The sequence below is a fragment of the Odocoileus virginianus genome, chromosome 21 (genome assembly GCF_023699985.2).
Source record: "Odocoileus virginianus isolate 20LAN1187 ecotype Illinois chromosome 21, Ovbor_1.2, whole genome shotgun sequence".
NCBI lineage: Eukaryota > Metazoa > Chordata > Mammalia > Artiodactyla > Cervidae > Odocoileus > Odocoileus virginianus.
In genome coordinates, this window is record NC_069694.1 from 4,853,974 (window position 1) to 4,881,187 (window position 27,214).

Consider the following 27,214-nt stretch of genomic DNA (forward strand, 5'->3'; position numbering starts at 1 on the left):
CTATATGATGATAATTGATCGGCTTTTCATATAAGCAAATGCTGTTAAGTTTGATGTAACTTCAAAATGTTCTTCCTTATAGTTGAGGATCAGCTCATACAATGGGGCTGCAGGCTCACCCTCCTGTAGTTGCTGAGCAAGTAGAATGAGCACTTGAAGGGGCAGATTACAGGACGTGGGGGAGTGTACCTGTGGCAACACCAGAGAACAGGGGTCCCTTAACACCAGCCACCGCACACCGAGCTTGCCTAAAACACTCTCGTGGGGCCCATAGAGTGACCCTCTAGGGTCAGGTCATGGCCAAGGTGGCTGGTTTTTTGCTGCCTCACTAATCTCTGAAGCAGCTCTAAGAAACAGAACAGGGAAAATAAGGGAAAGAAAGTGTATATCCACTTTCATTGTAAAATATGTTTGTACAGTTTTTTAAAGTAGCCTTAAAATTTAAATATTATGGTCCACATAAGCTTATTCATCTTTTCTAAAGATATAGTGTAATACAATCCAAACATGCAAATGCAAGTTTATAGAGGCAACAATCTGGAATTTTCTAATCCATCTCTTAATTTACATGTCGGCTATGAGCATGAGATCTCACTTGATATTTTTGAGCTAAAGATATGACACAAAGCTGCTTTACATTTCAGATTCAGTCTGTGTTGGGTCTATATGAAGAAAGATTTAAGCATAGGGTGACAAATCTAATTACTTACATGATCTTGAAGGTCAGTACTGATTGTTGTCAGGATATTGCTTTGGGGTCCTCTGGCTGAACATCTGATCCGTGGGTTGTCATGCATGGGTTCTGCCTGGCAGCATTTTGTGGTTAGAATGAAAGACATCAAGAAACTAAGTAAGTAAACCTTTGTTTAGAATGAAAGGCTTCAGTGAGTCTAAGCATTTTAAATAAGTTATTATTATTGTTTCCTTCCCCAACTAAATCTTTATGCTTTCCATTTAAAAAAACAGTGAGCCACAGGCCATGTGCTACATTGAAACATCCAACTTAGATGGTGAAACAAACCTGAAAATTAGACAGGTAAGATCAAATATAGGTTTGTGGAATTATTACTGTTCCCTTACATGGAATTGAGAACTTTTTTGGAGAGGAAGAAAACTTTACTCTTCTAGGTTCTTCTGGCTGGTCTAAGAATGAAATTGACATGAGACCTATTAACAGGAGAAAAATCAAATTTAATTTCATACATAATCGAATCCCGCATACATGAGAGCCTCAAAGACAGCAATGCAAATCTGAGCTAAGGAATGGGAAGACCTGGGGGTCATTTACAGGATAATAAGAAGAGCAGATGTTTGGTAATTAGATGTGTGCCCTGCCAGATGAATGGGCCCACTTTAAATAAAGTTTACCTCTGGCAATAACTCTTCTCTGGGAAAAACCCATAATTTAAGTTCTTCTAGATAGTTAAGGGAGGGACAGTAGTTTCCCTTGAACCCTCAGGATCTCCACTGCCTTTAGCTCAAAATAATTCTCATGCAAAAGTGAAACATTTTTGAGTTTTGTTATCAACCCCTATAGATTTATTTCTTAATATTATTGTCTGGAGTTGAGGCAGTTCTGTTCACTTGCAAGTCTTTCCTCATTGAACCACAATGAAGTGGTTTTATAAACTGCAAGAGTTAAATATTACGGAAAATTCAGTTTTACTTGCCTAATTAAATAGGATTCATCAGATAGGAATGATTTTGTAATATTTTTAATATTTTATGTAAAAGCCAATACTCTGATGATAATATTATAGTTCTAAGTGCTTTTACATGTGTCAGCTTGTTTATTTTTCCCCTTCACCTGGCCCATATTATTTGGCTTTGCCACATATAGAAGATTCCTAAAGGGCTCCCTAATCTCAGAGAATTGGTTAGGTTTCTGTGTTTATTTCTCATACCTTTCCTAATAGAAAGTCACTGTAAGGTTTTTAAAGTTTTAGAAGGGACATTAAAGAAAGTATCCTCTTGGGTCCTAGACCAGTGGTGAAAATGACATGTGAGAAGGTTGGGTTGTGGTGGAATCAGAGGTCATCCCAGCATCTGAACTCAGCCTGCCACGGGCAGTGAAGGCTGCTCAGAGACAGCTGATTCTTGGTGGACGGGGGGAGAAACTGTTAGTTTTCCTTCTCCGTGGACTGAAAGACTAAAAACATAGCTACTTTCTTGGCATAGATTCTAGTTGTTTTACATTCCCTTTCTGAGATTCAGCAGACAGATTTAGACTGCATAATGCTAAATATCTTATTTTTGGAAGCAAACAGTTCTTTGAAGACTTTAATTCAAAATATCCTTGCAGACTAGTTTATAATCTCTTTAAGATATTTTAGAATTTTCGCAAAATCTGCCCTGTTCTCCTAAATACCTACGTTCAAAAAAATCCTACATGCAAGTTGAGAGGAAGATATCTACTAGTTTTGATCTAACGAAGAGAGGGGGAATAATTGTTCTAAAATAGTGGGATCTCTTAGATCCCACATTAAGGTGTGGATGAATTCAGAATTCCCTGCTCCCTCCCACCTACAACTTATTTAATATACTCTATGCTAATTTAAAAATTTCTTAACAGGGCTTACCAGCAACATCAGATATAAAAGACATTGACAGTTTGATGAGACTCTCTGGCAGAATTGAGTGTGAAAGTCCAAACAGACATCTCTATGATTTTGTTGGGAACATAAGGCTTGATGGACACAGGTATGTAAATTGGTCTTCATAAAAACATACACGTCACTCTGTTGTAGGGTATTACTGACCTCGATATTTTCTTATTCTCTCCGTTTGATAAGTCAAACTCTCTTTCTTAAGCATCTTTGTGTTACTTCTACCCAGAGTTCTTTGGTGAAAGTTCTCCTAACCCCGTACACCTCACATAGCTGAAGGCTTCCCAGGGCTCCTGTCAGCTGGGGAGCTGGATATTTTCCTGGATATGCCAGGTTTCTGGCACGTTGTTTAGTGGTTTCGTCTCTGGCCGGAATACTTACAGACTTAGCTGTCATTCTCTATGACCTGGATCCTTTCCTGTAATCTGTGATGCCTCAAGGAGCTCAGACTCCACCTACCCGGGTTCATTGTGGGGATAGTTTCTTGCCTTCTCTGTGTAACTGCATATGCCCTTTTCTAGGCCATTTGATCTGTAGTCACCTTTATGCCTGCTTCCCGCCCTTCTCCATCCCCTTCTTTTCCCCTCCTGTCTCCTCCTGCCTCTTCCCTCATCCAGTCACCCTGTACCCAGGAGGCCAGGTCAGTTGAAGATTTTAAGGAGATGCGATGGAAAAAGCAGACAAATCTGCCTGACCTTGAGAAACAACTTTCTTGCAGTAAGAGAAGGGTGAACAGACCAACAATAAAATGACAAGAAAATTTTATACTATGTTAGAAAGTGATGATAAATGCTTTTGAAAAAATAACCCAGGATAAGAGAGATTGGGAGTTCTTGGGAGGGAATCACTTTTAGTTAATATGGCTGCAGGAAGGCAAATATTGCTGCATTGAGAAGGTAACACTGGGGCAAAGGTGTTAGGAGATGAGGAAGTCAGTATTTTATCTGAAGGCAGATGATTCTAGATAGAAGGAATAGACAGTACAAATTATCAGCTGCATGGTTACATCATTGGAAAGAGGGCAAGTACCTGGAGCGATTATGGTATGTCATTGATGCCAGTGTGGTTGGAGTGGAATGATTGGGGAAGAGGGTAATAGAAGAACTGGGAGGTAATAGTGGGCCAGGTCGTACTAGGCTTTGTATGTCATTGTAAGGGTGTTATTCTGAGTGAAATGGGGATCAGCTGGCACTTTTTTGAGGGCCAATATCAGCTGTTTGGTTGTGGACTTAAAAAGTTGGTAAAGTCCAAACAGATATCAGGAGGCAGTTAAAACACATATGCCTGAAATTCGGGATACAGGTCCAGATTCATGAGATAAATCTAAGAGTATTTGGCATAAATATTTAAAGCCATGGGATTGGAAGAAATCACCAAGGATGAACGGGTACAGTTAGAAACGTGGAGAGGGCCGTCTTAGGACAGCATTGAAACTGAGAGTAGGGACTGGCAAAACAGACTGTGATCAGATCGGTAGCACAGAAACCAGGAGAGTGAAGAAGCCCATATCCAGGCAGATGGGCCACTGAAGGCAATGAAATCAAGTGCAGTGAGTCTGAGAGCCTACATTTGGATTTAGCAAGTGAAAATCCTTGAGCTCTATTAGAACTGGTAGATCCTGATGAGAGTTAGCTTGACATAATGAAAGGAGTTAAAAAACACAGCTTTTTCAAGGAGTTTTGTTATGAAGGGGAGCAAAGGCATGGTGCAAAATTTAGCAGGAAGGGTGAGATCTCCTCTGTCTCCCTTCTTTTCTAGTAGGCATTTGTAGTGGCCACCTAAACGTCGCTAAATGCTCTAGCTCACCCCGCCAGCCGGAGAGATTATCAGTGCTTTCAGTATTTTGTAGCTCCATTATTACAGTATTTGAAATATAAAGCACAAGTGAATACTCTGAACAGATCCACCAGTCTTCCTGTAAGTTTTGAAGTGATCATATATTGTTCTAAATTTTTCAGAGTGATCTTTCCATGAACATATGGTTATAGACTAATGATAGATTTGGCCATTTATGCAAGTAAAGTTTCTGTAGTCTGAGGTCCCTAACTGGCCAGCTTCCATTTCTTCTCTGTTCCCCAGCAGATCGATGCCCAGCAAATGCATACAGGGTGGTGCCAAGATTTGGGGTGCAGATAGAATTTATATAACATGCTTCAGTTTACATGACATGTGGACATAGATTTTCAATATCTTTGTGTTTGTAGCACATTTGACTTTTACAGTAATTGCCTAGTGTTCCCAGAGCCCCTTTGGTTTGGAATGAATGTACTTTGATCGTATTAAGGATAAAGGTCATTGTCGATTGCTAGGAACTTCAGAATTCCAACTCTGATGAAAACTAGTGACTAATTCTTATTGAGTCCTTGTAATTGAGAAGTAGTTTTGCTTTTGAAGAGTTTGCCTCATTCCAGTCAATCTGTACCACAGATGCTGAGCTGACAGTTGCTAGGTCATACCTCTAGGTACGTGAGGACCAGTTGGCATTTATGTGCCCTAGCGCATAATCTAGCAGCTTCCCAGGAGCTTCATGGAGACCTGCCTGAAGGCCCCGCCCACCTCTGAAGTGCACCCCAAACTTTGAAATGGGTCTGAAAGGCATGCTGTTTTGCATAAGGAATGAGAGTTATAGTTGCTGTGTTCTTTTCTTAAATTGGAATACAAATTCCTCAGGATGTGCTCACTTAAGGAGATGGCTTCAGGGGCTGTTATCACCCACCCATCTGGGTTGATTTCAACTGAGCCAGTGACATTTGTGTAGCTCCTAAAAGAAGGTCCCAGCCCCAAACTACAACTGGATCCCCTACTGGATTATAAGATCTCACCAGAAATGAAAGCTTCAGTCTTTGTTTCTCTGACAAACAAAGTCTGTTTCTGGAGACAGTTACTTGGAGACTTTCCCTCTTTCTTCTGTAAGTTTTTTTTCAATGAATTTTTCATTGCATTTGACCTTTTTTGATTTTTTTTAAACAGCAAAATGAAGAAGTAATAATAGGATCCTTTGAGTCATTAAATTTTATGTAGGATGATTCCATTAAGAATCCCATTGTATTTGTGATAGCTTGTACCCTTGTGATAGCTCTGTGAGAGGTTGTATTAACCCACAACTTACCATAGTGGGTAGCCTTGCAAAAAATCCACAAAAGACCAGCTTGACCCTTATTCACAAAAAAAAAAAAAAATGTGGCTTAAGTCCTATGTAATGAAGAATCTCAATTTGCTGTCGTTTCAAAGGAGTGTTTAAGACTTTTAGATGCTACCATTTATTGAAAATGTGTTCACAGTTCTCAGAAAACTGATCTTCAAATACAATAAATGAATGGTCTAGAGATTTTAATACAGACTTAATCTCTGGGGAAGTGTGGATGGCAATACAAAGTATCCAGTGAGATCCATGCATTTTCTTACCTTGTGTATTTTTTTTGTACCTTTATTTGCACAAAGTTATTTTTAACTTGAAGGAAGGTGAGCTAAGGGAAACAGATCCCCTAATCTTACCACTCCTAAATATCTCAGAAACCTAAATGGACTTGCTAAACCAGGAAAAGTCTTCAACAGGCTTGAGAATGAGCCTCTGAATTCCATGCTGTTGCCTGCTATCTTGGATAATGAAGTTGTAGGAAGTACCTGGTTTGGAGGTAACTGAAGTGCTTCCCTTCAGCTATCCTTTTGTAAGAAAATTATTCTTATTGGTAGGGAAATTACTTCTGTTCTAAAAATTAAATATGAGAAGGGTTATTGTCATAGCAGAAACTTTCTTAGGACTATATAGTGGCTATAGAGTTCTTCAGCACTTGGGGAAATGTCATTTCTAATGTCAACATAATCTGCCACAGCACTGTCCCCCTGGGAGCAGACCAGATTCTTCTTCGAGGTGCTCAGCTGAGAAATACACAGTGGGTTCATGGAATAGTTGTCTACACTGGACATGACACCAAGCTAATGCAGGTGAGGTTTTTGTCTATGAAAACCTTAGGGACCTGGGTGTTTGCAGCATTACTGCCTGTATCCCTCCTTGCTGTAGTCCTGATAAATATAGCGGACCATCTGTTAAAGATACCTGAGCCCTACACTCTGCATCCAGATCTCAGTCTTCAGTGGGCGGGGCTGTGAAGTGGCTGACTCCACGCAAGAACGCTGCAAAGTTCCACCAGAGATCGCCAGTGCATGAACACCTAATGATTTTGTACACCGGTCCATTGGCAGCATTTACTAACAATTGCAGTGATCTGCAAAAGTTGTCTGTTTAATGATGAGTGCTCTGCATTAAAGCGTTTTATCTTATAATTTTATGACAATGATCAAATTTTAGAATTTATTTTATTTTTTTAAATAGAACTGAAAGAAAAATTCGTGAGTCAGATGTTGCCTGTTTTTTCAGAGCATTTTTATGTGACACCAGTTTTAATCCGCTTTAATCCTGGCACTTAAAATGTTTACGCAGGCTTGTGGGTGCTCCTTCTCTGCATTGAGACATCGTGAGTGTTCAGTGGTTACATGGGTGTGGGAAATTCAGTCTTAAGATGCTCAATGAAAATCTGCTTTGAGGGCTGGTAACTCTGTTCCTTGTAAAGGCACAAAGATGCTATCCACAGGCAAGCAGGACTGTGGTTAATAATTCTTGATAGCCAGCACTGCCTAGATTCCTATTGTGCTAAAACAATGACTAAATACCGTAAAAACCCTGCAAACCAGGGTGTCTTCATAGTTTGGGATTTCCACATCTCTGGCTATGGTTCACAGGTCACCTTCTCTGCCTCTCTCTGGGAGCTGAGATGCTAGATGTCTTCGTCTACCGTTTGCTTAGGTCGTCAGCTGATGCATTGTTGCGTCCCTGCCACAATGTGAAAGCTGTGTCTTCAAAAGGCGTGTTATTCCCTTCTCTTCTTTCTTGTTGTTTTATGTCATAGAAAAAGAACTGTGTGATGTGGTGGAGGAAGAGAGGTGGTTAACTTTTGACAGCTTGTTGCATCTGATTGCTTTGTGTTGGATCCTATGTAGACTTTGACTTGTGACTTTGTCATGCTCACCAGAATACTAGATACACATTACTAGATTATTTGTACACATTCATTACTACTTATCTTTGTTTTCCCTTTACAGAATTCGACAAGTCCGCCACTTAAACTCTCAAATGTCGAAAGGATTACAAATGTGCAGATTTTGATTTTATTTTGTATTTTGATTGCCATGTCTCTTGTCTGTTCTGTGGGCTCGGCCATTTGGAATCGAAGGCATTCTGGAAGGGACTGGTATCTCAATCTAAACTGTGAGCATCGAAGTGCTTATTGTACTTATTTTTTCTTTCATGAAAACATGAGTTTGTTTCACAACTGATATTGGAATTTCCTGTTTCTAAAAAGAAAACTTTGTTGCCAAGATAACAGAACATTTAATCTTTATTTTTCAGTGCACTTTCCAGTAAAAGTTAAGTAAAATGTTACAATCTCTAAAATTTCAGAATCCTTAAAACTATAGTGGTTACTCCAAAATAGTTATATTATTAATGTTATTTTAAATTTATTGATTTCTTTTATTTTTAACACAAGTGGTTATATAGCTATCTGGTAAAGAAAGCAGATTGAGTATATTTAAATCATCAAAAAGAATTTTACATGTTTTTAAATGTTTAATATACTTTCATTTGAACTCATAATTGCAGTGAGTTCTGTGTTGATAATCATCTTTTTTTAGGGAAACTGCTATTAAATAGTTTCCTTTTATCTTTTTACTGAATATTTCTGGGAAATAAGTTTATATTTCCTTTTGGTGAGCACATAACCAATAAATACTTAATTTCCGAGAGTGTGTAAGCAGATTCAAGTAAAATTTTATGTCAAAAGAGATTTTTTCTGTTTTTTTTTTCTTTATTATATTGATTTAGCTTTGTAATTATTTCAAGGGTCTTGATTTTTAATAAGTCGTTGGTTTGCTATTTCAACATTAGAACTGCTAAGACTACCATCATTTTGTTTCTTCGTATACTTTACAATTTATCTGGGATAACTGTTTTATTTACATTGTTAAAGAATAAGAATATAATTTACAGTAGGGTTCAGACCTACACTGTTGTTGCTATTTGGGTTGGTTTTGCTGCTAATATTTTGTTTGTTTGCTTTTAACACATCTTTCAAGTTAGAAATGCTTTTCAAAAATTTGTTCTACCCAGTTGAAATTCTCCCTCAACTAATATCTCTAAACTTCTATGTCCCTAATACCTCTGAACTTCATGATTGGAATGAGTTTGAAATATTTGGTAGCACTTTCTTTTTAGTACCATTATGCAGTTCTTACTAGAGTTCACAACATCTTATATAATGCTATTACATCTTGAAGACTGTATTTGATAATACGAATATGTTATCAGCACGCTCTTCCTCTCCAACTTTCTAGATATATAACATGAAAAGTTCTAATAATGCTAAAATTCTGGTTAATACAAACAAAATATAAAACTGTAAATGACCTTTTTTCTACCTCCCCCCATAGATGGTGGTGCTAATAATTTTGGACTGAATTTCTTGACCTTCATCATCCTTTTCAATAACCTCATTCCTATCAGCTTGCTGGTGACATTAGAAGTGGTGAAATTTACCCAGGCATACTTCATAAATTGGGTAAATATGCATTGCTATTGTTCTTCATTATGTTCAACATACATTTTGTCTTTTTTTTTTCTTGATAGGGTCTTTTGATCTTTCAGAAAAAAAATCTTAATTATATCTTACTTTTAATTGACTACATTTCAAAATATTTTTAAGGCTAATTATAATCTAACAATAACAAATTTCTAGTTTGACTTGTGAAAATTGTAACAAAGTCTCTCATGTCAGAATCACACAAGTTTACAGACCAGACATGCTCGGGAAGATAGGTCTGTGGTTGGATTTAGAGTTAAGATACTAGATTTTAGTTCTAATTCTGTAGTACACTAGCTGTGTGAACTTTGCCAAAAGCTGCTTGACCTCTTTGAGACTTGCTTTCTTGGCCAATCACATGGGAATAATAAAACAAGCTTTACTTGCATCTCACAATATTTATATAGATCAAGGGACTCTTGTGACATAGCAGACAACTTTATAAACAATCGAGCACTATAGACATGATGCTGTGATTAGCTTCTCACAGCAACCAGTTGTCTGTCATGTTTTATTCATCTTTGTAGTGTATTTTTCCACACTATAAACAGTTTCAGCTGTGCTTGAATTTGTAGTCTTAATTTTTTTTCTTGTTTTTTTCTAATCTTAGGGAAGTGTTTTGGGCATCTGTTTCCTAAGTATTTTGTTTATAAAATGTTACTATTCTCCAACTAAATTTCAGTTATTTTCACCAAAGTTATAATTAATAAATTTATGTAAATTAAATCTTTAAACCTAATCTGCCAGAAAGTATAATTTTTTATTTTGAGAAATTTTAGTATCTTTTGATTTTTCAATCATTTGAAAGTCTTTCAATATGAACAATATTAGGATTTTTAAAATATGCTGCTTTTGCAACTGTTCATTGTCTTTCCAATGGTGAATGATCCACTTCAACCTTTCATCTCTAATTCATTGGTAAAAGATCAGTTTAATGTAGAAATCTGAAATGAGTTGGAGGCATAGCTCAATTTGTTGCTGAAAAAGTTGTATAATAAAATTTGTATAAGTACAATTAAAACTTATTGAAGGTTTTCCACATATAGAAACAATTAAGTAGCTCATTATGAAAATCAAATAACTGGTCACTTTTTTAAATTTGGGTTTTCAAAAGTAATATTTGTTTCAAATAATTACATAATTTTAGTATGTACCTAGAAGGCTTATGTTTTTTAACTGCTTTTCTGATATATAGAGACTTTTCTGACATTCCTGATAGTCTCTTACCAAGCAGCTTCTTCTTTGGATAGAAATGAGATGATAAGTAACTGCCTTCCTTTTCCTCTGGTTCTTCCCAATAGATCTTTTATGAAAACGACTATCTCATTTCCAGATGACAGCCTTACAAAATCTTTGAACTTGGCTACCATGCCTATTCTATCGTCCCCACCCCCAACTAAATATTCTCTGCCTCCTTCAGTTCTTCATTTGACATGATTTCCATCTCAGTCCCTGATGTGGTCACCACTCTCTAAACGTTGCCCATTTGTTTACTATCCTTCTTTAAACGAGGTGCCTATTCCAGAACTGATGTTGATTAGCCTGAAGTACAGATGTAGGGAAGATCAGATTTGGTCCTTTCACTTGCCATATGAATCAATAAACCCTGGCTTTGTCAATAAAAACCCTGGCTTGTATCTGCTTTGTTTTCAAGTATATACAATGTAAGAAGAGACTTGGTCAAGACAGTACAATAGGATGGAATTGCTTTGGTAATTTTTTCAGGGATTTAAAGTCTTAAATTATTTGAGCAGTGTTTAGTTACTGCTATTTTAGCTCACATAAAGCATCATGTCAGACACTAGAGGAGGCACCTTACCTCCATTATCTAATTTAATCCTTATAGTAGGTCACTTATCTAGGAAATGGGGGAATGATAGTAAGCCAAGATTGCATGATTCCAGAGATGTGCTCTGACTACCCTGTTCTGCCCTTCCTGAGAAATATGGTATTCTGTATTATTTTTTAGGAAATGAAATGGTTAGAGATGGCTGGAGATGAGTGTTACCTCCATAGCTCTCCAGTTAAATAAAATGGTATTCAAATCTCTTACTATGAGTTGCATTCAATGATCTCTCTCTCTTTTTTTTTTTAAGGATCTTGACATGCACTATGAACCCACCGACACTGCCGCTATGGCTCGGACCTCTAACCTGAACGAGGAGCTTGGCCAGGTAAACTAAACTTCATGTTGATATGTTGAATTAGAAGTCAGATTTGGTGTAATTTCTGCTGTAGGTGACAACTTTAGATGAATTGACAGCTCCTGATTTTCCATTTTTTGAATGATTGGCATAAATAAGTACATGTTAGTACCTAACTGTCAATTTTCATTTCTAGTGAATGAACATTATCTAATGCATATTCTGTTCTCAGGATAAGGTATTTCACAGAGAGATGTCCTTTAGTATATAATCTGATTAGCGTGTAAAGTGTTGGCTGCTTTTGAGTTATAAACTCCCAGTATTAAAATTGTTCATAGCTTTTGATCAGAAAGGAAGGGAAATAAAAAGGAAGTTTATCAATGAAGTTGTACAAGTCAAACAGGAATTTCAAATTTATAATTCATACTATATTCACATATATGCACAACAACCCAAAACCTATGGGACACTGTAAAAGCAGTGCTAAGGGGAAGATTACCTAACTCTACACCTAAAGCACCTAGAGAAGGAAGAAATGAAGAACCCCAGGGTTAGTAGAAGGAAAGAAATTTTAAAAATTAGGGCAGAAATAAATGCAAAAGAAACTAAAGAGACCATAGCAAAAATCAACAAAGCTAAAAGCTGGTTTTTTGAAAAAATAAACAAAATTGACAAACCATTAGCAAGACTCATTAAGAAACAAAGGGAGAAGAACCAAATTAACAAAATTAGAAATGAAAATGGAGAGATCACAACAGACAACACTGAAATACAAAGGATCATAAAGAGACTACTACCAGCAGCTCTATGCCAATAAAATGGACAACTTGGAAGAAATAGACAAGTTCTTAGAGAAGTATAACTTTCCAAAACTGAACCAGGAAGAAATAGAAGATCTTAACAAACCCATCACAAGCAAGGAAATCAAAACTGTAATCAGAAATCTTCCAGCAAACAAAAGCCCAGGACCAGATGGCTTCACAGCGGAATTCTACCAAAAATTTAGAGAAGAGCTAACACCTATCTTACCCAAACTCTTCCAGAAAATTGCAGAAGAAGGTAAACTTCCAAACTCATTCTATGAGGCCACTATCACCCTAATTCCAAAACCAGACAAAGATGCCACAAAAAAAGAAAACTACAGGCCAATATCACTGATGAACATAGATGCAAAAATCCTTAACAAAATTCTAGCAAACAGAATCCAATAACATATTAAAAAAATCATACACCATGACCAAGTGGGCTTTATCCCAGGAATGCAAGGATTCTTTAATATCTGCAAATCAGTCAATGTAATACACCACATGAACAAATTGAAAGATAAAAACCATATGATTATCTCAATAGATGCAGAAAAAGCCTTTGACAAAATTCAACATCCATTTATGATTAAAACTCTCCAGAAAGCAGGAATAGAAGGAACATACCTCAACATAATAAAAGCTATATATGACAAACCCACAGCAAGCATTACCCTCAATGGTGAAAAATTGAAAGCATTTCCCCTTTAATCAGGAACAAGACAAGGGTGCCCACTCTCACCACTACTATTCAACATAGTTTTGGAAGTGTTGGCCACAGCAAACAGGGCAGAAAAAGAAGTAAAAGGAATCCAAATAGGAAAAGAAGAAGTGAAACTCTCTGTTCTCAGATGACATGATCCTCTACATAGAAAACCCTAAAGACTCTACCAGAAAATTACTAGAGCTAATCAATGAATATAGCAAAGTTGCAGGATATAAAATTAATACACAGAAATCTCTTGCATTCCTATACACTAACAATGAGAAAACAGAAAGAGAAATTAAGGAAACAATACCATTCACCATTACAACAAAAAGAATAAAATACTTAGGAGTATATCTGCCTAAAGAAACAAAAGACTTATACATAGAAAACTGTAAATCACTGATGAAAGAAATCAAAGAGGACACAAACAGATGGAGAAATATACCGTGTTCATGGATTGGAAGAATCAATATTGTCAAAATGGCTATACTACCCAAAGCAATCTATAGATTCAATGCAATCCCTATCAAGCTACCAACGGTATTTTTCACAGAACTAGAACAAATAATTTCACAATTTGTATGGAAATACCAAAAACCTCAAAGAGCCAAAGTAATCTTGAGAAAGAAGAATGGAACTGGAGGAATCAACCTGCCTGACTTCAGACTATACTACAAAGCCACAGTCATCAAGACAGTATGGTACTGGCACAAAAACAGAAATAAAGATCAATGGAACAGAACAGAAAGTCCAGAGATAAATCCACGAACCTATGGTCACCTTATCTTCGACAAAGGAGGCAAGGATATACAATGGAAAAAAGACAACCTCTTTAACAAGTGGTGCCGGGAAAACTGGTCAACCACCTGTAAAAGAATGAAACTAGAACACACCATACACAAAAATAAACTCAAAATGGATTAAAGATCTAAACATAAGACCAGAAACTATAAAACTCCTAGAGGAGAACATAGGCAAAACACTCTCCGACATAAATCACAGCAGGATCCTCTATGACCCACCTCCCAGAATATTGGAAATAAAAGCAAAAATAAACAAATGGAACCTAATGAAACTTAAAAGCTTTTGCGCAACAAAGGAAGCTATAAGCAAGGTGAAAAGACAGCCCTCAGAATGGGAGAAAATAATAGCAAATGAAGCAACAGACAAAGGATTAATCTCAAAAATATACAAGCAACTCCTCCAGCTCAACTCCAGAAAAATAAATGACCCAATCAAAAAATGGGCCAAAGAACTAAACAGACATTTCTCCAAGGAAGACATACAGATGGATAACAAACACATGAAAAGATGCTCAACATCACTCATTATCAGAGAAATGCAAATCAAAACCACAATGAGGTACCATTACACGCCAGTCAAGATGGCTGCTATCCAAAAGTCTACAAGCAATAAATGCTGGAGAGGGTGTGGAGAAAAGGGAACCCTCTTACACTGTTGGTGGGAATGCAAACTAGTACAGCTGCTATGGAGAACAGTGTGGAGATTCCTTAAAAAGCTGGAAATAGAACTGCCATATGACCCAGCAATCCTACTTCTGGGCATACACACTGAGGAAACCAGATCTGAAAGAGACACGTGCACCCCAATGTTCATCGCAGCACTGTTTATAATAGCCAGGACATGGAAGCAATCTAGATGCCCATCAGCAGATGAATGGATGAGGAAGCTGTGGTACATATATACCATGGAATATTACTCAGCCATTAAAAAGAATTCATTTGAATCAGTTCTAATGAGATGCATGAAACTGGAGCCCATTATACAGAGCGAAGTAAGCCAGAAAGATAAAGACCATTACAGTATACTAACACATATATATGGAATTTAGAAAGATGGTAACGATAACCCTATATGCAAAACAGAAAAAGAGACACAGATGTACAGAACAGACTTGTGGACTCTGTGGGAGAAGGCGAGGGTGGGATGTTTCGAGAGAACAGCATCGAAACATGTATATTATCTAGGGTGAAACAGATCACCAGCCCAGGTTGGATGCATGAGACAAGTGCTCGGACCTGGTGCACTGGGAAGACCCAGAGGGATCGGGTGGAGAGGGAGGTGGGAGGGGGGATCGGGATGGGGAATACATGTAAATCCATGGCTGATTCATGTCAATGTATGACAAAAACCACTACAATATTGTAAAGAAATTAGCTTCCAACTAATAAAAATAAATGAAAAAAAAATTTATAATTCATACTATATTCACATATATGCATATATTTGTAATTCATTTATATGTAATTCATTCACATATATGCATATATTTGTAATTCAATTAGGATTATATGTAATCCTAAGAAAGGATTCTACTTTTCTTGTACCATTGCCATTTGCTAAGTCTTACTCTTAAGGTAGCATTTAAACCAAAGCTGTTTTTTTTTCTTACCAATTCAGATGTTGTATCAAGTTATTTTTAATAAGCAAGCCATCACCAATCCCATAATTGTTTGTTGAGAAGTGTTGAGAGATATTTTAGTGCTCTGAGTCCCACGGACCGAGGAAGTTGGAGGAATACAGTCCATGGGGTCGCAGAGTTGAATGGGATTGAAGCAACTAAGCATGCAGGCAAGCGCATGTTGAGTAACCATAGAGGCACTTACTAGTGCAAATTCAGACTGTTAAGGCAGAATTCTGTATGGCTGTAGTTTCTCTGCTAGCTTGAGAGAATTTCACTTCATATATGATTCTCTGCTAAAAAGCTAGAAGAAATAGTTGAAAATATTCCTTGATGATGTGCAGAAAGTAGTCAATTCATACCATTCAAGAATCCGCCTACCATGCTTGAGACCTGGGTTCCATCCCTGGATCGGGAAGATCCCCTGGAGGAGGACATGGCAACCCACTCCAGTATTCTTGCCTGGAGACTTTCATGGACAGAGGAACCTGGCGGGCTGCGGTCCATGGGATCGCAGCGCGTCAGACGTGACTGAGTGACTCAGCACAGCACAGTACATTGTGCCCCTGCAGTGTAACATAACTGATTAAAAGAATAATAATGAAAGGGTGTTTTTTTTTAAGCCCTTTAATAAAAGACTGGCTTAAAATGATCTCTGAAATTCTAATGAGAAATTTTACATTTTTTTAGGTAAAATATATATTTTCTGACAAAACTGGTACTTTGACGTGCAATGTCATGCAGTTTAAGAAGTGCACCATAGCCGGAGTGGCTTACGGGTGAGTTTTTTCCCTTTAATCAGCATTATGATGTACACATTTAATTAGTGTTAACAGTTTGGTACAATTGGAGTTCTTTTTAGAGAAGGGTTTTTTTTTTTTTAATCTAGAAAGCAGCTGTTTTGACTTCAGCATGCATGTACATTTTATGTTTTATAGCTTGGTATTGTTTTTCATTTGGAATTACGATGAGGTAGGCACCCTACCCAATAATATTTTAGTATTTAGAGCTGCCCCGCAGATCTCTGATCTGACGCTGGCAACAAGGTATAAATACACTCCCTGTCCACTGCCATAAACTTGCCACGCAGCCTGCCTGTGTTAAAGCACATTGTTTCTCTGAGAGCTAGCCCTCTGGTTTCTTTTTATCACCTCTCCTCTTTGCAGTCATAGAATCTGTCCTTTAGAATGTGCTTGCTGAGCACCCATTTTTTTCTTAATTCTAGGTATGCTTGCCTAAACTTCAAAAGCCTCCTTTTTGAAACACTTTATAGGGTAATGTGAGAAAATTAATTTCTGCATCTCCTGAAAAGTCATGATCACAGATGAAACATCCTTCTGGGTGATTGATCCTGGCCTTTTATCAAATTTCCCAGCAAAAGACTGGTGTCTTAACCATGCAAGCAAGGACACTTGCTTTAGGGTTTTTCTGGCTTGGACCCCCACTTCCCCACTCCTGCTCTGTCTCTAAGCAGTAAACTAGTATAAAAATAGTGTACTGAATTATGAAAATGCCCTTAGTTAAAAGTATAAATAAATAACCTCTTGGTAAGGAGTTCTAAAAGCATGTGATGACTCCCCTCCGTGGTCTGTAAAGAGGAATAGATGGAGGCAGCTATGCCTCTTCTTTGGGTTAGTAGAAAGGATGACCGAAAGTGACTGTGAAGTTTGTGGGTAAGTGAAGCTAAAAATACATTTGACTGAATGGCTTTTTTACACTGTAAGGACAAGCTGCTAATTTAAGAAGCAGGCTTACTATCTATTTCCAGGGCAGGATACCCTTTTGCATCTTCCCTCTTTATCTGAAGATCTCCCAGTTCCTTTAGACAAAAGAGAACTTCCTCTCTCCTGCCCCAGTTGCTTCAGGCCTCTTTGTTTGGCTGCTGGTACAGAAGAGGTGTGATAACTCTCTGACATTTTGCACTTAAGGATTTGACCCACAGTTATCCCTGATGAGAGAAGAAAGGGCCTGTTGTGATTCTAGAGTTTGTTGTATTATACTTGGTGACAAATTAATGGTGATGTTTGTTTTTATGCACATTCTGCTTGCATTCATAAATGTTATTTTTAGAGGATTCTGTTTTGGTAATATTGACATCCGTTTTTTACTTTGTTCAGTTAAATAAGCAAGTTCTTCAAATTAGTAGTTATTGATTGTGAACCTATCAGAACAGAGAACCAGAATAATAGCTAGGTGTTCTTTTGCATTTTACAAGGTTTTTCTTATTCCTGGAATAAGTTCTTAAGCACTTATAGGCAGTAGTTCTAAAGAACAGTGTTATTCATGTGTCTATTGGTGATATTATCATGAACACATGTATTATATATTGTGATAGAGTGGGTTTGAGACTGGTAAATGTTAAAGAGAGTTAAGTATTGTCATGATTGTTTCCAATGAAACAAATTTCCTCTTGGGAAAACCACATATCTTAACATTGACCTGCAGTTGCAAGACATGAGTCATAATTCTAGCTTTGTCATTCATTCACTGTATGACCGTAGACAGTTCCATTCAAATTTTTCAAACTCTTTAAAATGAGAATGGTGAGACCAGATGATCTCCAAGATTCTTTTCAGATCTGAAATTGTGTGATGTTTAGAAATTTAAAAATAGTGATTCCTTTATTTGAAGTTTTTAACTGTGAAATAAAAATGGATTTCACTTTGGATAATGTATCATATTTTCAAGAATACCAAGAGCCTTGTTAAGTGAAACTTGTTGTTAAACTACTTCCAGTAAATCATGTATGTGCTTTTAGAATCCTTAACCCTGATTGAGCTTTTTTATTCTTTTATTACTTTATATTTATGGTACCTGCATGGAGATATAGATTTCTGGAAGTTTCCAGTTCAGAAACCTCAGACTCTCACCCAATATGATAAATTTATATAATACTTAAAAGTACAAAGGCTCCTTTTCTTTAAGAAACAATACTAGAAAACTCATAAAGTTATTGACCTCAGAAGCAATTGTCCCATCCCCTCCCCTAAGCATTTCTGATGGACAGCTGGGACGTCAGCACTGCAGAGTTGTTGATACGGGAAAGCTTTAGAGAAGCAGAGACTTTAGACTCCTCAGCTGACTACAGTAGGAGAGACACGCAGTTGTTACTTAATTCTGTCAAACTCCACAGGAAAGAGTCACGACTGAAAACCACCTTCCTGTAGGCATTTCCTCTGGCGCTCTTGGGTTAAAGGAGCCGTAACGTGGTTATATTGTCCTGTCTGCCCATGGTATGTTTTACATTGTTTAACATGGGGAGCTATTGTTAATACCCATGTATACTTTCACCTCCAGAAGAAGAAAACATAGAGATTGTCTCAGAATTTAGCAAAACAAAGGAAAATAACACATAGTTTTATATACTAACAAATGCCTTTAGGGTTATGATTTCAGAGCTGATGCTTCTTAAGCACTTTTTAAGAAAATAAAATCTCTTTCTACCTTACACAGAGTCCAAGATGAGTTCTGTTGGCTTTTATCAGTTTGAAAGACAAGACCTAAAGTCTCTTGGTAGTATAATCTTTACCTCGTTCAGTGTATTTTATAGATTTGTAGGAAGATATTTAACAAGGCTATTAAACATAATAAAACAAGGCTCCAAAATTTAGTCTTAGTAAGTTTTCCCTCATTTTTTTTAACTTTGGCCCTAAATTGGATTCATGATGGTCAATGAAATAAAAGATTTCGTACACACCCAGCAATGATGTTTATTTTGTAAAGATTAACTTTGTCAGAAGTACCGCCATGATTAAACTTGTTAGGCTGTGTCATTAGATGTTAGTTAAATGTAAATAATTGTGATATAATATTTATAAATTTAGCTTATTAAAAACTAGAAATTCTGCTGTTAAACATTTACTAAGGCATAATTTCAACAAATTACTTCTTATACTAATTCAGTTTTATCACAGTTACTTGAAAGCCAGAAATAGGTAATGAGGTTTTTATGTTTTCAGTGGGTAGAATTCTCAATACAGTGGTTATTCTCGGGTAAAGTCCTAAGAACTGTCTTTGTTGATAATTTAAAATCTTACTATTAGAATGAGCTGATGAACTGGGAAAAGTTTTTTGGTGTTTTTTTTTTAAGAGTCTGTAAAGCAAATTAAACAATATTATATTTTTGTATGGGCAAGTCATTTTAATCAGTATTAAAAACATTTCACTGACTTTTTCCCTTTAAGTGAAAACCAAATGCTCCTAATAATAATCTTTATTTACATGTGAAAATAGCATGTGAGTAGTTTTACTTGACAATATTTTGTTTAGCAATGTTTGCTGAAAGAATTGGCAACTTCTTTTAAGTTTGAGAGGAAACTCACCATGACAAACCTCACAATTATCAAAATTGCCCCAAGGTCTATATTATAACCAATAAACGTATCTCACTTCTCACCATAGCTGGTAGATAAAGCTGGGTAAAAACCATTCATTTATTCTCATGCCTCAACAAGTGTTCATCTCTATGTATAATATGTAGTACTTTGTTAGATGTTGGGGATTTAATGATCAGCCAAAGTTCACCTGGCTTCCACCCCCCTGAAGTTTATAGTCTAATTGGAGGTTGATGGATGTAATTAAATCATCAGGCAGACCATTATAAAATCATAATGCAGTACAAAGGTCTGTGTGAGGCTGTGACTGGGGACACGGTGGAGGTGTGATCTAATTGCTGAGACCAGGCTCTGGGATGCTTCACGCTGAGATCAAGAATGCGTTTAAGAACTCAGCAAGCAGATGTAAGAGCACTGACCTCCCACGGCAAATAGCCAGACAGAGGTCACACATCAGAGCTACCAGGGCAGTGGTCTTGCGGAAACTCCTGCAGACGGAACAAAGTAACAGACGGGTCGCCCGCTGCGCATCTCCTTCAGAATAGCCCTGGACGTCAGCCGGGATTGAACCACAGCCGGGAGCGGCCCTGAGCCCTGAGGCCCAGCCCCTCTCCCAGTAGGAGGTCCCGGTCTGCTGCACACCACCGAGGCTGCTTGGCAGAGCCTTGGTGCAGGGCTTTTGCCGGGGTAGCATCAGACCCTCCGCTGCTGTGGTTCGGGGACTCGTCTCAGCCCCGAGGTTGATGAGGACTGATGCCTAGAGCCCTGGGCTGCAGCCGGCTTTCACAGAGCTCGGCAGGAGGCCTTGGCTTTTTCTGGGCTCGCTGAGGGCCCATTTAGTCCTTCCCCTCAAGCATCTAAAAGCATCCTTCGGTAGAAGAGAGGGCAGTGAGTAAGGAGACCGCCCCCGGCACTTGATTGGAGTGAAGGGGGTGGTTGGAGCCGGCCCTGGAGACAGTTGATGGTTCAGAGGTTCCTTAGAGTGGTGAGGCCGGTGCATGGCCAGTTTGGTGGAAGGGTGAGAAGTAGAGGCCACTTAGGAAGTGAGAGGATGTTCCCCAGTTTTCAGTGAACATTGTATATTTAACAAAAACAGTGGCTTTATGCTGAACTCTGCATCTTTAAACTCTACCTACATCTAATACATTTAATTTAAAGGAAAACTATTGAATGACCTTGTATAATGAAAGAAACATGAAATAAGGAAATCTGCTTTAGCTGCTGAGAGAGTAGATTTTAAATGTTCTTACCACAAAAAAAGAAATGGTAATTAGGTGATGGATGGGAGTGTTAGCTAAAACTATGATAGAACAATCCAAGTTTCAATCCCTGGGTCGAGAAGATCTGGAGGAGGGCATGGCAACCAACTCCAGTGTTCTTGCCTGGAAAACCGCCGTGGACAGAGGAGCCTGGTGGGTTACAGTCCATGGGGCCACAAAGAGTCAGACACGACTGAAGCAAGTTAGCACACGCGCATGAAGGCAGTCGCTTGGCAGCGTGTATCAGCATCAGATCATCCTGTGCGCCTTAAGCTCGCACAGTGTCATGTGTCTCAAGACAGAGGGAAAAAATCTGAATAAAAAGAAAATTTTAGTAAATGAATATATAAAGAAGTAAAATAAAATCTGCTCTGTCATGTATTATGGACCATTTCTGTCACATCACTGGTTGGTTGAAATGAAAGCTATACATAGATCCAGTGCTCAGATGAGCCAATGGATGAAAATGAAGTATTGATGAATGTGTTTTCTTTTGATGTAATGAATTGTTTAACGGCTGAGTTATGATTTAAGTGAACGTTTTTGAGTATCTTTTAAAATGTTCATCTTTTGCAGTGTGGCACTCTTTAGCTAGAGCAATGTAACTAACTTTTACTTTAATATACCTGTTTAAAGAACCACCCCTCCTTGGAGGCAAATTTGTTTCTGAAATGTACTTGGCAGATTGATGGTTGTGTGATGGTTTATTCTTAGTAACATGTTTTTTTAATTAAAACCCTTTATTCTCATTATGCATTGTGTGATGAATTTTACATTGACTTTAGCCTGTATTTAAACTTGAAGTTTAATATTTTCTACTGAATATGGATACCTGTGCATAAAATTGGGAAATTTCATGGTGAAGAGGCAGGTTGGCTATCCCATGAAAGAACAACTTTGTAAATCTGCCTAGTTACCATAAATTGTACTTGCTATACTAACTGCCCTTCTTTCCAAATCAGCTGGAAGTTTATTTCCTTGACTGGCACGTCTCTCAGCGCTTCCCTCTTTCACGCTTTTGTGTTCCCAGCCCTCCTTTGATTGTTTTCTCCTTTCTTTGTGTCTCTCCTCCCGCTTTCTGAAGCCATGTCCCTGAGCCCGAGGATTATGGCTGCTCTCCCGATGAATGGTAAGCTGCATGGGTCTTTCTGTCCCGTTGATCCATTTAAAAGGTTTGCGTTTTGTTGTTTTGTTAGATCCACTTCACTACTTTGAAAAAAAATGACTGATCAGGCAGGATGACAGTGCTGCAAAGTATCTCTTAAAATCTGCCGAATAAAAACAAACAAATCATTGAATAGCCCTGATGTCCTGTTGAGTAACCTTTAATCATTTTATGAACATTTAGTTCAGAGTTTAGGCTTGCTGGTTTTATGGAGCTATGTAGCTATAGTAAAATCTATAACAATCAACTTAGAGTCCCTGGGCTGTGGACTACCTAAGATTTCAGGGACAGCTTCATAAATTTTATTTTTTTTAGCTCAGCACTGCCACCTTCTGCCACTGTTTGTATACTCTACAGAGCTACAGAAAAATGCTACTGAACATAACCACACAGTGAAAATTTCCTTTACATTTATTTTCATTAATTTGCTAAATCGGTTTGGAGGCTATAACATAAGCATTTTTAAATGAGATATCTGGAACAAATGTTGGGAAAGTATGCTACCAAGGACTAGGGTTAACAGGAATATAATTAATTTTAGAATTATTGAATAGCATTTTATAAGCTTAATTTCCATACATATTGGATTTTTTGTCTTACGTTAAAATCCTCACCATGGTTTACATTTTCATTTAGAATGACATGAGTTTATCTCAATAATTCATTGCAATCTGGTGGCAAATGAAATTTCAGAAAGCAGATTTCTTTAATGCTGGTAACTGTAAAAAATAGTATGGCTTTATATGTGATTACTTTTCTATTTTCAGATGACACAGGGTATTTTATGATTAAGCCTTATTTTTCAACTTGGATTTTATTTCAATAAAGTGGAGATTTGGTAACAATTTGCAATAAGCCTCATACTACCTAGAGTTAATGACAGAGGCAGCTGTTTGGTTCATGTGATAACTGATGATTCATTACACTTAAGCTCATTGCTTGGAGTGTCATGCATTTCAACACCTACCCACAACTGAATAAGTTTAAGTGTCTTTTAAATGTGCCAAAACACCTTACTGTTGGTGGATAATTCAAGTGTAATGATGTAGATAGTCTCTTCTACTTAATCTTTTGAGAACCTAGCTAAAATTTTGATTATATCTTTTTACTTGTTGCTTTTCAATAGAATTGAATATATATTTTTATTTTTAGAATATATATATTTTCTAAGATAAATCACTTTTTCTTGAGAAGGAAATTATCTTCACCATATTCTTATTAAGACTGGATGAAAATGTTAACCGTTGTTTACCTGGGTCATTTAAAATATTCTCCTTTCAGTCAAGGTTATTTCATGATTTTTATCACTATTGGGAAGAGACATTATTTTATCTGTTTAAATTTTTTAATGTAAAACACCCTTTCTGGAAACTTGATATTCTAAACTGAGTAATTCCAAATTTTAAAATGTCAACTTTTTCATAAATTTTTGTATAGTTCCACTTGCAATTACATATAAACTTAGATATTAATGATATTTTAAGAAATAAACACTAGGGAAGGTTTTTGCCAACTGTTTAATAGAGTAAGCTTTATTTTAAATATCTACTTGGATTTCCTGATCTATCAAGTGGTTACCTATAAGCAGCAAAGATGAAGGAACAGCTACGGCTTGAACTTTAGTTGTGTCCTGGGTCCTGAGCATTTGTCAAGGATGCAGACTTTGATGTTGACCACTCAGGTTCACATCCTGGTCCTAATGCTGCTCTGGAGCAGCTATCTAATCTCTTTGCCTGTGGGTCCTCATTGGGTAGAATGTAGACATCATAGGGAGGTTGCAAAGATTAAATGAATTCTGTTTTTAAAGTGCTTAGAAGAATATCTCAGTGTTAGCTCCAGTGTCTCTCACTTAATCCTCAAGACGTATTTGAGGAGTTGTAATTGAAGCTGAGCACCAAAAATTGATGCTTTTGAACTGTGGTGTTGGAGAAGACTCTTGAGAGTCCCTTGGACTGCAGAGAGATCCAACCCGTCCATCCTGACGGAGATCAGTCCTGGGTGTTCATTGGAAGGACTGATGCTGAGGCTGAAACTCCAGTACTTCGGCCACCTCATGCGAAGAGTTGACTCATTGGAAAAGACCCTAATGCTGGGAGGGGTTGGGGGCAGGAGGAGAAGGGGACGACAGAGGATGAGATGGCTGGATGGCATCACCAACTCGATGGACATGAGTTTGAGTAAACTGCGGGAGGTGGTGATGGACAGGGAGGCCTGGCGTGCTGCAGTTCATGGGGTTGCAAAGAATCGGACACGACTGAGCGACTGAACTGAACTGAACTGAACTGAACTGAATTGACGCTGGTGAAATTTAAGCAGAGAAGCTAATAAGTAACTTCCCTCAAAGTATACAACCAGCAAACATGGGAGAAAAAGTTAAAACCTTGCTCAACCTGGGTATTAAGTAGGTGCTGGTTATATCACATCCAATAGACTTTAAAGAGCTTCAGAAATATCTGCATTTAGAGAAAAGGTATCCTTACTATTTGTTATTTCATTTTTTCTCTCTCGTTTTGTTAGGGTAGCAAGAGCAAGTATAGTTTAACTGGCTGATGAGAAAAGTTAGCCTGGGGGGACACAGCTTGTCACAACCCTAAATCTGGCATTTGCCAGATCGAGTCCACTTGATTTCATATCGCCAGTGAAGCCAAGATTGAAAGCGTGGTCCTGATTGAATGAGCTGCTGGTCCTCGGGTAAACTGTAGAGTACCGCTGACTCTGTAAATCCAAAATCCTAAAGTTGATTCTTGTCTGACTGTCAGCAGCTTCGCCTTTCAATGTGAAGTTCATTGATTCTATAGATAAAATCTGTGACCTATACCATGTATTGTACTATCATTCTTCAACCATATTTGCCACAAAAATACCAAGTTAAAAAACACATATTATTTAACGCATACGTGTATGTAGATTTTTAGAGTTGGACACAACTCAGCAACTGAACAACAGAAATATGTAGATTATTTACATTTAGTCAAATTTGATGGCAAACTATTATAGTGACAGTTTCAAAAACACTTCCTTGACATTAAAAATAATTGGATAATGGCGGTAACTACTCGCTTAAATCATTTCCCAACCAATAGCCACTTCCTGCAGAATTGGGATGGTTTTCTTGTTATTGCCAAGTGCCCTACATCAGCTGACATAACCTTGAAGGTTAATTCATTTCTATTAAAATCTACCAATCTTTAGACAGTATCAATATTTGGAGGATTGCACAAAAATATTTACTAATTATAAGCATCCATGTAGCCCTAAGATAAGATTTTATTCCAAAGCTATATATTTTGTTACATTTTTTTCTTTTTCTGATTTTTTGGGGGAAATCTCAAGCATAAATAACAGTAGAAAACAGATGTACTCAAAAAAGAAGAAAAGAAAAGAAAAAGAAAACAGATGTACTCATTCACTCATTTCAATAGTATGTACTCAAAGCCAGTTTCAGTTCATCTGTATTTTCCCCCACTATTACTTTAAGGAAAATCCCAAATAAGTATTCTGTGCCTAGTCATTTTACTGTGGCTTTTAGCATTAGCACATATCACTGGATAGTACCATTTTCTGGTCTCTTCTCGTTTCATTTTGGTTTGTATGTATGTATGAAATGAGTGGTATTTATTTATTCTGCTGCTATCACTAGGCTCACTAAAACATTCTTCCAGGTGTGACTGTATAGTAACCAAATCTAACACATCCAAATTAGCTAGTCTTCAGAGTAGTCCCTTTGACAAGTCATTTGTTTATTCCAGTCAAGGGACCATTTCACAGAATGTTTTTGGAACTCCTCTTTTGTAATTGCCCTCCGAAATCCTTTAGAACCACCCAGAAAAGCAGCCCACATTGATGAAAACTAGTGTCTAAGAAAAAAGTATTATTCTTGAACTCAACCACTTCTTTATATTCTTGGACTTGACCTGACGCTGAACAGCAATTTCATTTTTGAACATTAATCACCCTTCTAGGAATTCTGATTTGGAACAGTAGCACTGTTCAAAGCCAGAAGGTGCAGAACCATTCAGAAAACAGTATTTTTGTCACACTGCCTTTGTCTTCCCATACATGGATGTGTATAGCGTCTGTGTGTATATAATGCATGCATTGAGTTTGTGTGTAGAATGTATGTTTCAGCATATCGTCTATGTATATAATGCATGCATTGAGTTTGTATGTAGAATGTATGTTAGTGTAGTGTCTGTATGTATATAATGTATGCATTGAGTTTGTGTGAAGAGTGTATGTTTCAGCGTAGCGTCTGTATGTATATAGTGCATGCATTGAGTTTACATGTAGAATGTATGTTTCAGCTCATAATCGGATTTTGTTCTGGTTTTTCATCTTTAATTTAAATTTGACTTATGTAAGTTGATAATGCAGTAACACCTCTCTTCCCTATCTCTGACTCTCCATTTCCCCACCTGAAGGCAGTCAGTGTAACCCATTTCAGGTTTATTTCTCCAGATCTATTCTACCGTGTATGCATGTTTTTCTTTCTCATTTTTACCCAAAGTGAAAGATATTGCACACACTTTGATACCAGCTTTTCATTTGATGGTACATCTTTGAGATTTGTCCATATTCCGTGGACAGCCTCCCTTTTTTTGTATAGTGTTCCATTATTATTATGTGGATGTACCACAGTCTTTTTAAGCAACAGCCCTAGTAAAACTTTGGGTTAGGTCTAACCTTTTGCTGTTAAAAGTGTGCTGCAAAGAATGAATTTGTACGTACAGCCTTCTGCAGGAGACAGTGTAAGTACAGAATAGACTGTAATTCCAGAAACTGGCATTCCTGGATCTCAAAGAATTGTATTGATTTTAAATTTTGTTAGATATTGCCAATATCAGGATCTTCCCTGATAGCTCAGTTGGTAAAGAATCTGCCTGCAGCACAGGAAACTCTGGTTTGTTGATTCCTGGGTCAGGAAGATCAGCTGGAGAAGGGATAGGCTGCCCACCCCAGTATTCTTGGGCTTCCCTTGTGACTCAGCTGGTAAGGAATCCGCCTTCAATGCAGGAGACCTGGGTTCGACCCCTGGGTTGGGCAGATACCCCCTGGAGAAGGGAATGGCTACCCACTCCAGTATTTTGGCCTGGAGAAATCCATGGACTGTATATAGTCCATGGGCTTACAAAGAGGC

At 37.5% G+C, this 27,214-nt stretch overlaps 1 protein-coding gene across 1 annotated transcript in view; it reads left to right on the forward strand.

Moving 5' to 3' along the window:
• ATP8A1 (ATPase phospholipid transporting 8A1) overlaps nucleotides 1–27,214 on the forward strand; it is a 240,371-nt gene that overhangs the window by 67,839 nt on the left and 145,318 nt on the right. Inside the window, exons 8-15 of the mRNA XM_070451955.1 lie at nucleotides 967–1,036; nucleotides 2,573–2,700; nucleotides 6,440–6,551; nucleotides 7,707–7,872; nucleotides 9,093–9,220; nucleotides 11,338–11,415; nucleotides 16,010–16,098; nucleotides 21,997–22,041. Coding sequence (XP_070308056.1) covers nucleotides 967–1,036; nucleotides 2,573–2,700; nucleotides 6,440–6,551; nucleotides 7,707–7,872; nucleotides 9,093–9,220; nucleotides 11,338–11,415; nucleotides 16,010–16,098; nucleotides 21,997–22,041 — 816 coding nt within the window. The remainder of the gene's footprint in view (nucleotides 1–966; nucleotides 1,037–2,572; nucleotides 2,701–6,439; nucleotides 6,552–7,706; nucleotides 7,873–9,092; nucleotides 9,221–11,337; nucleotides 11,416–16,009; nucleotides 16,099–21,996; nucleotides 22,042–27,214) is intronic.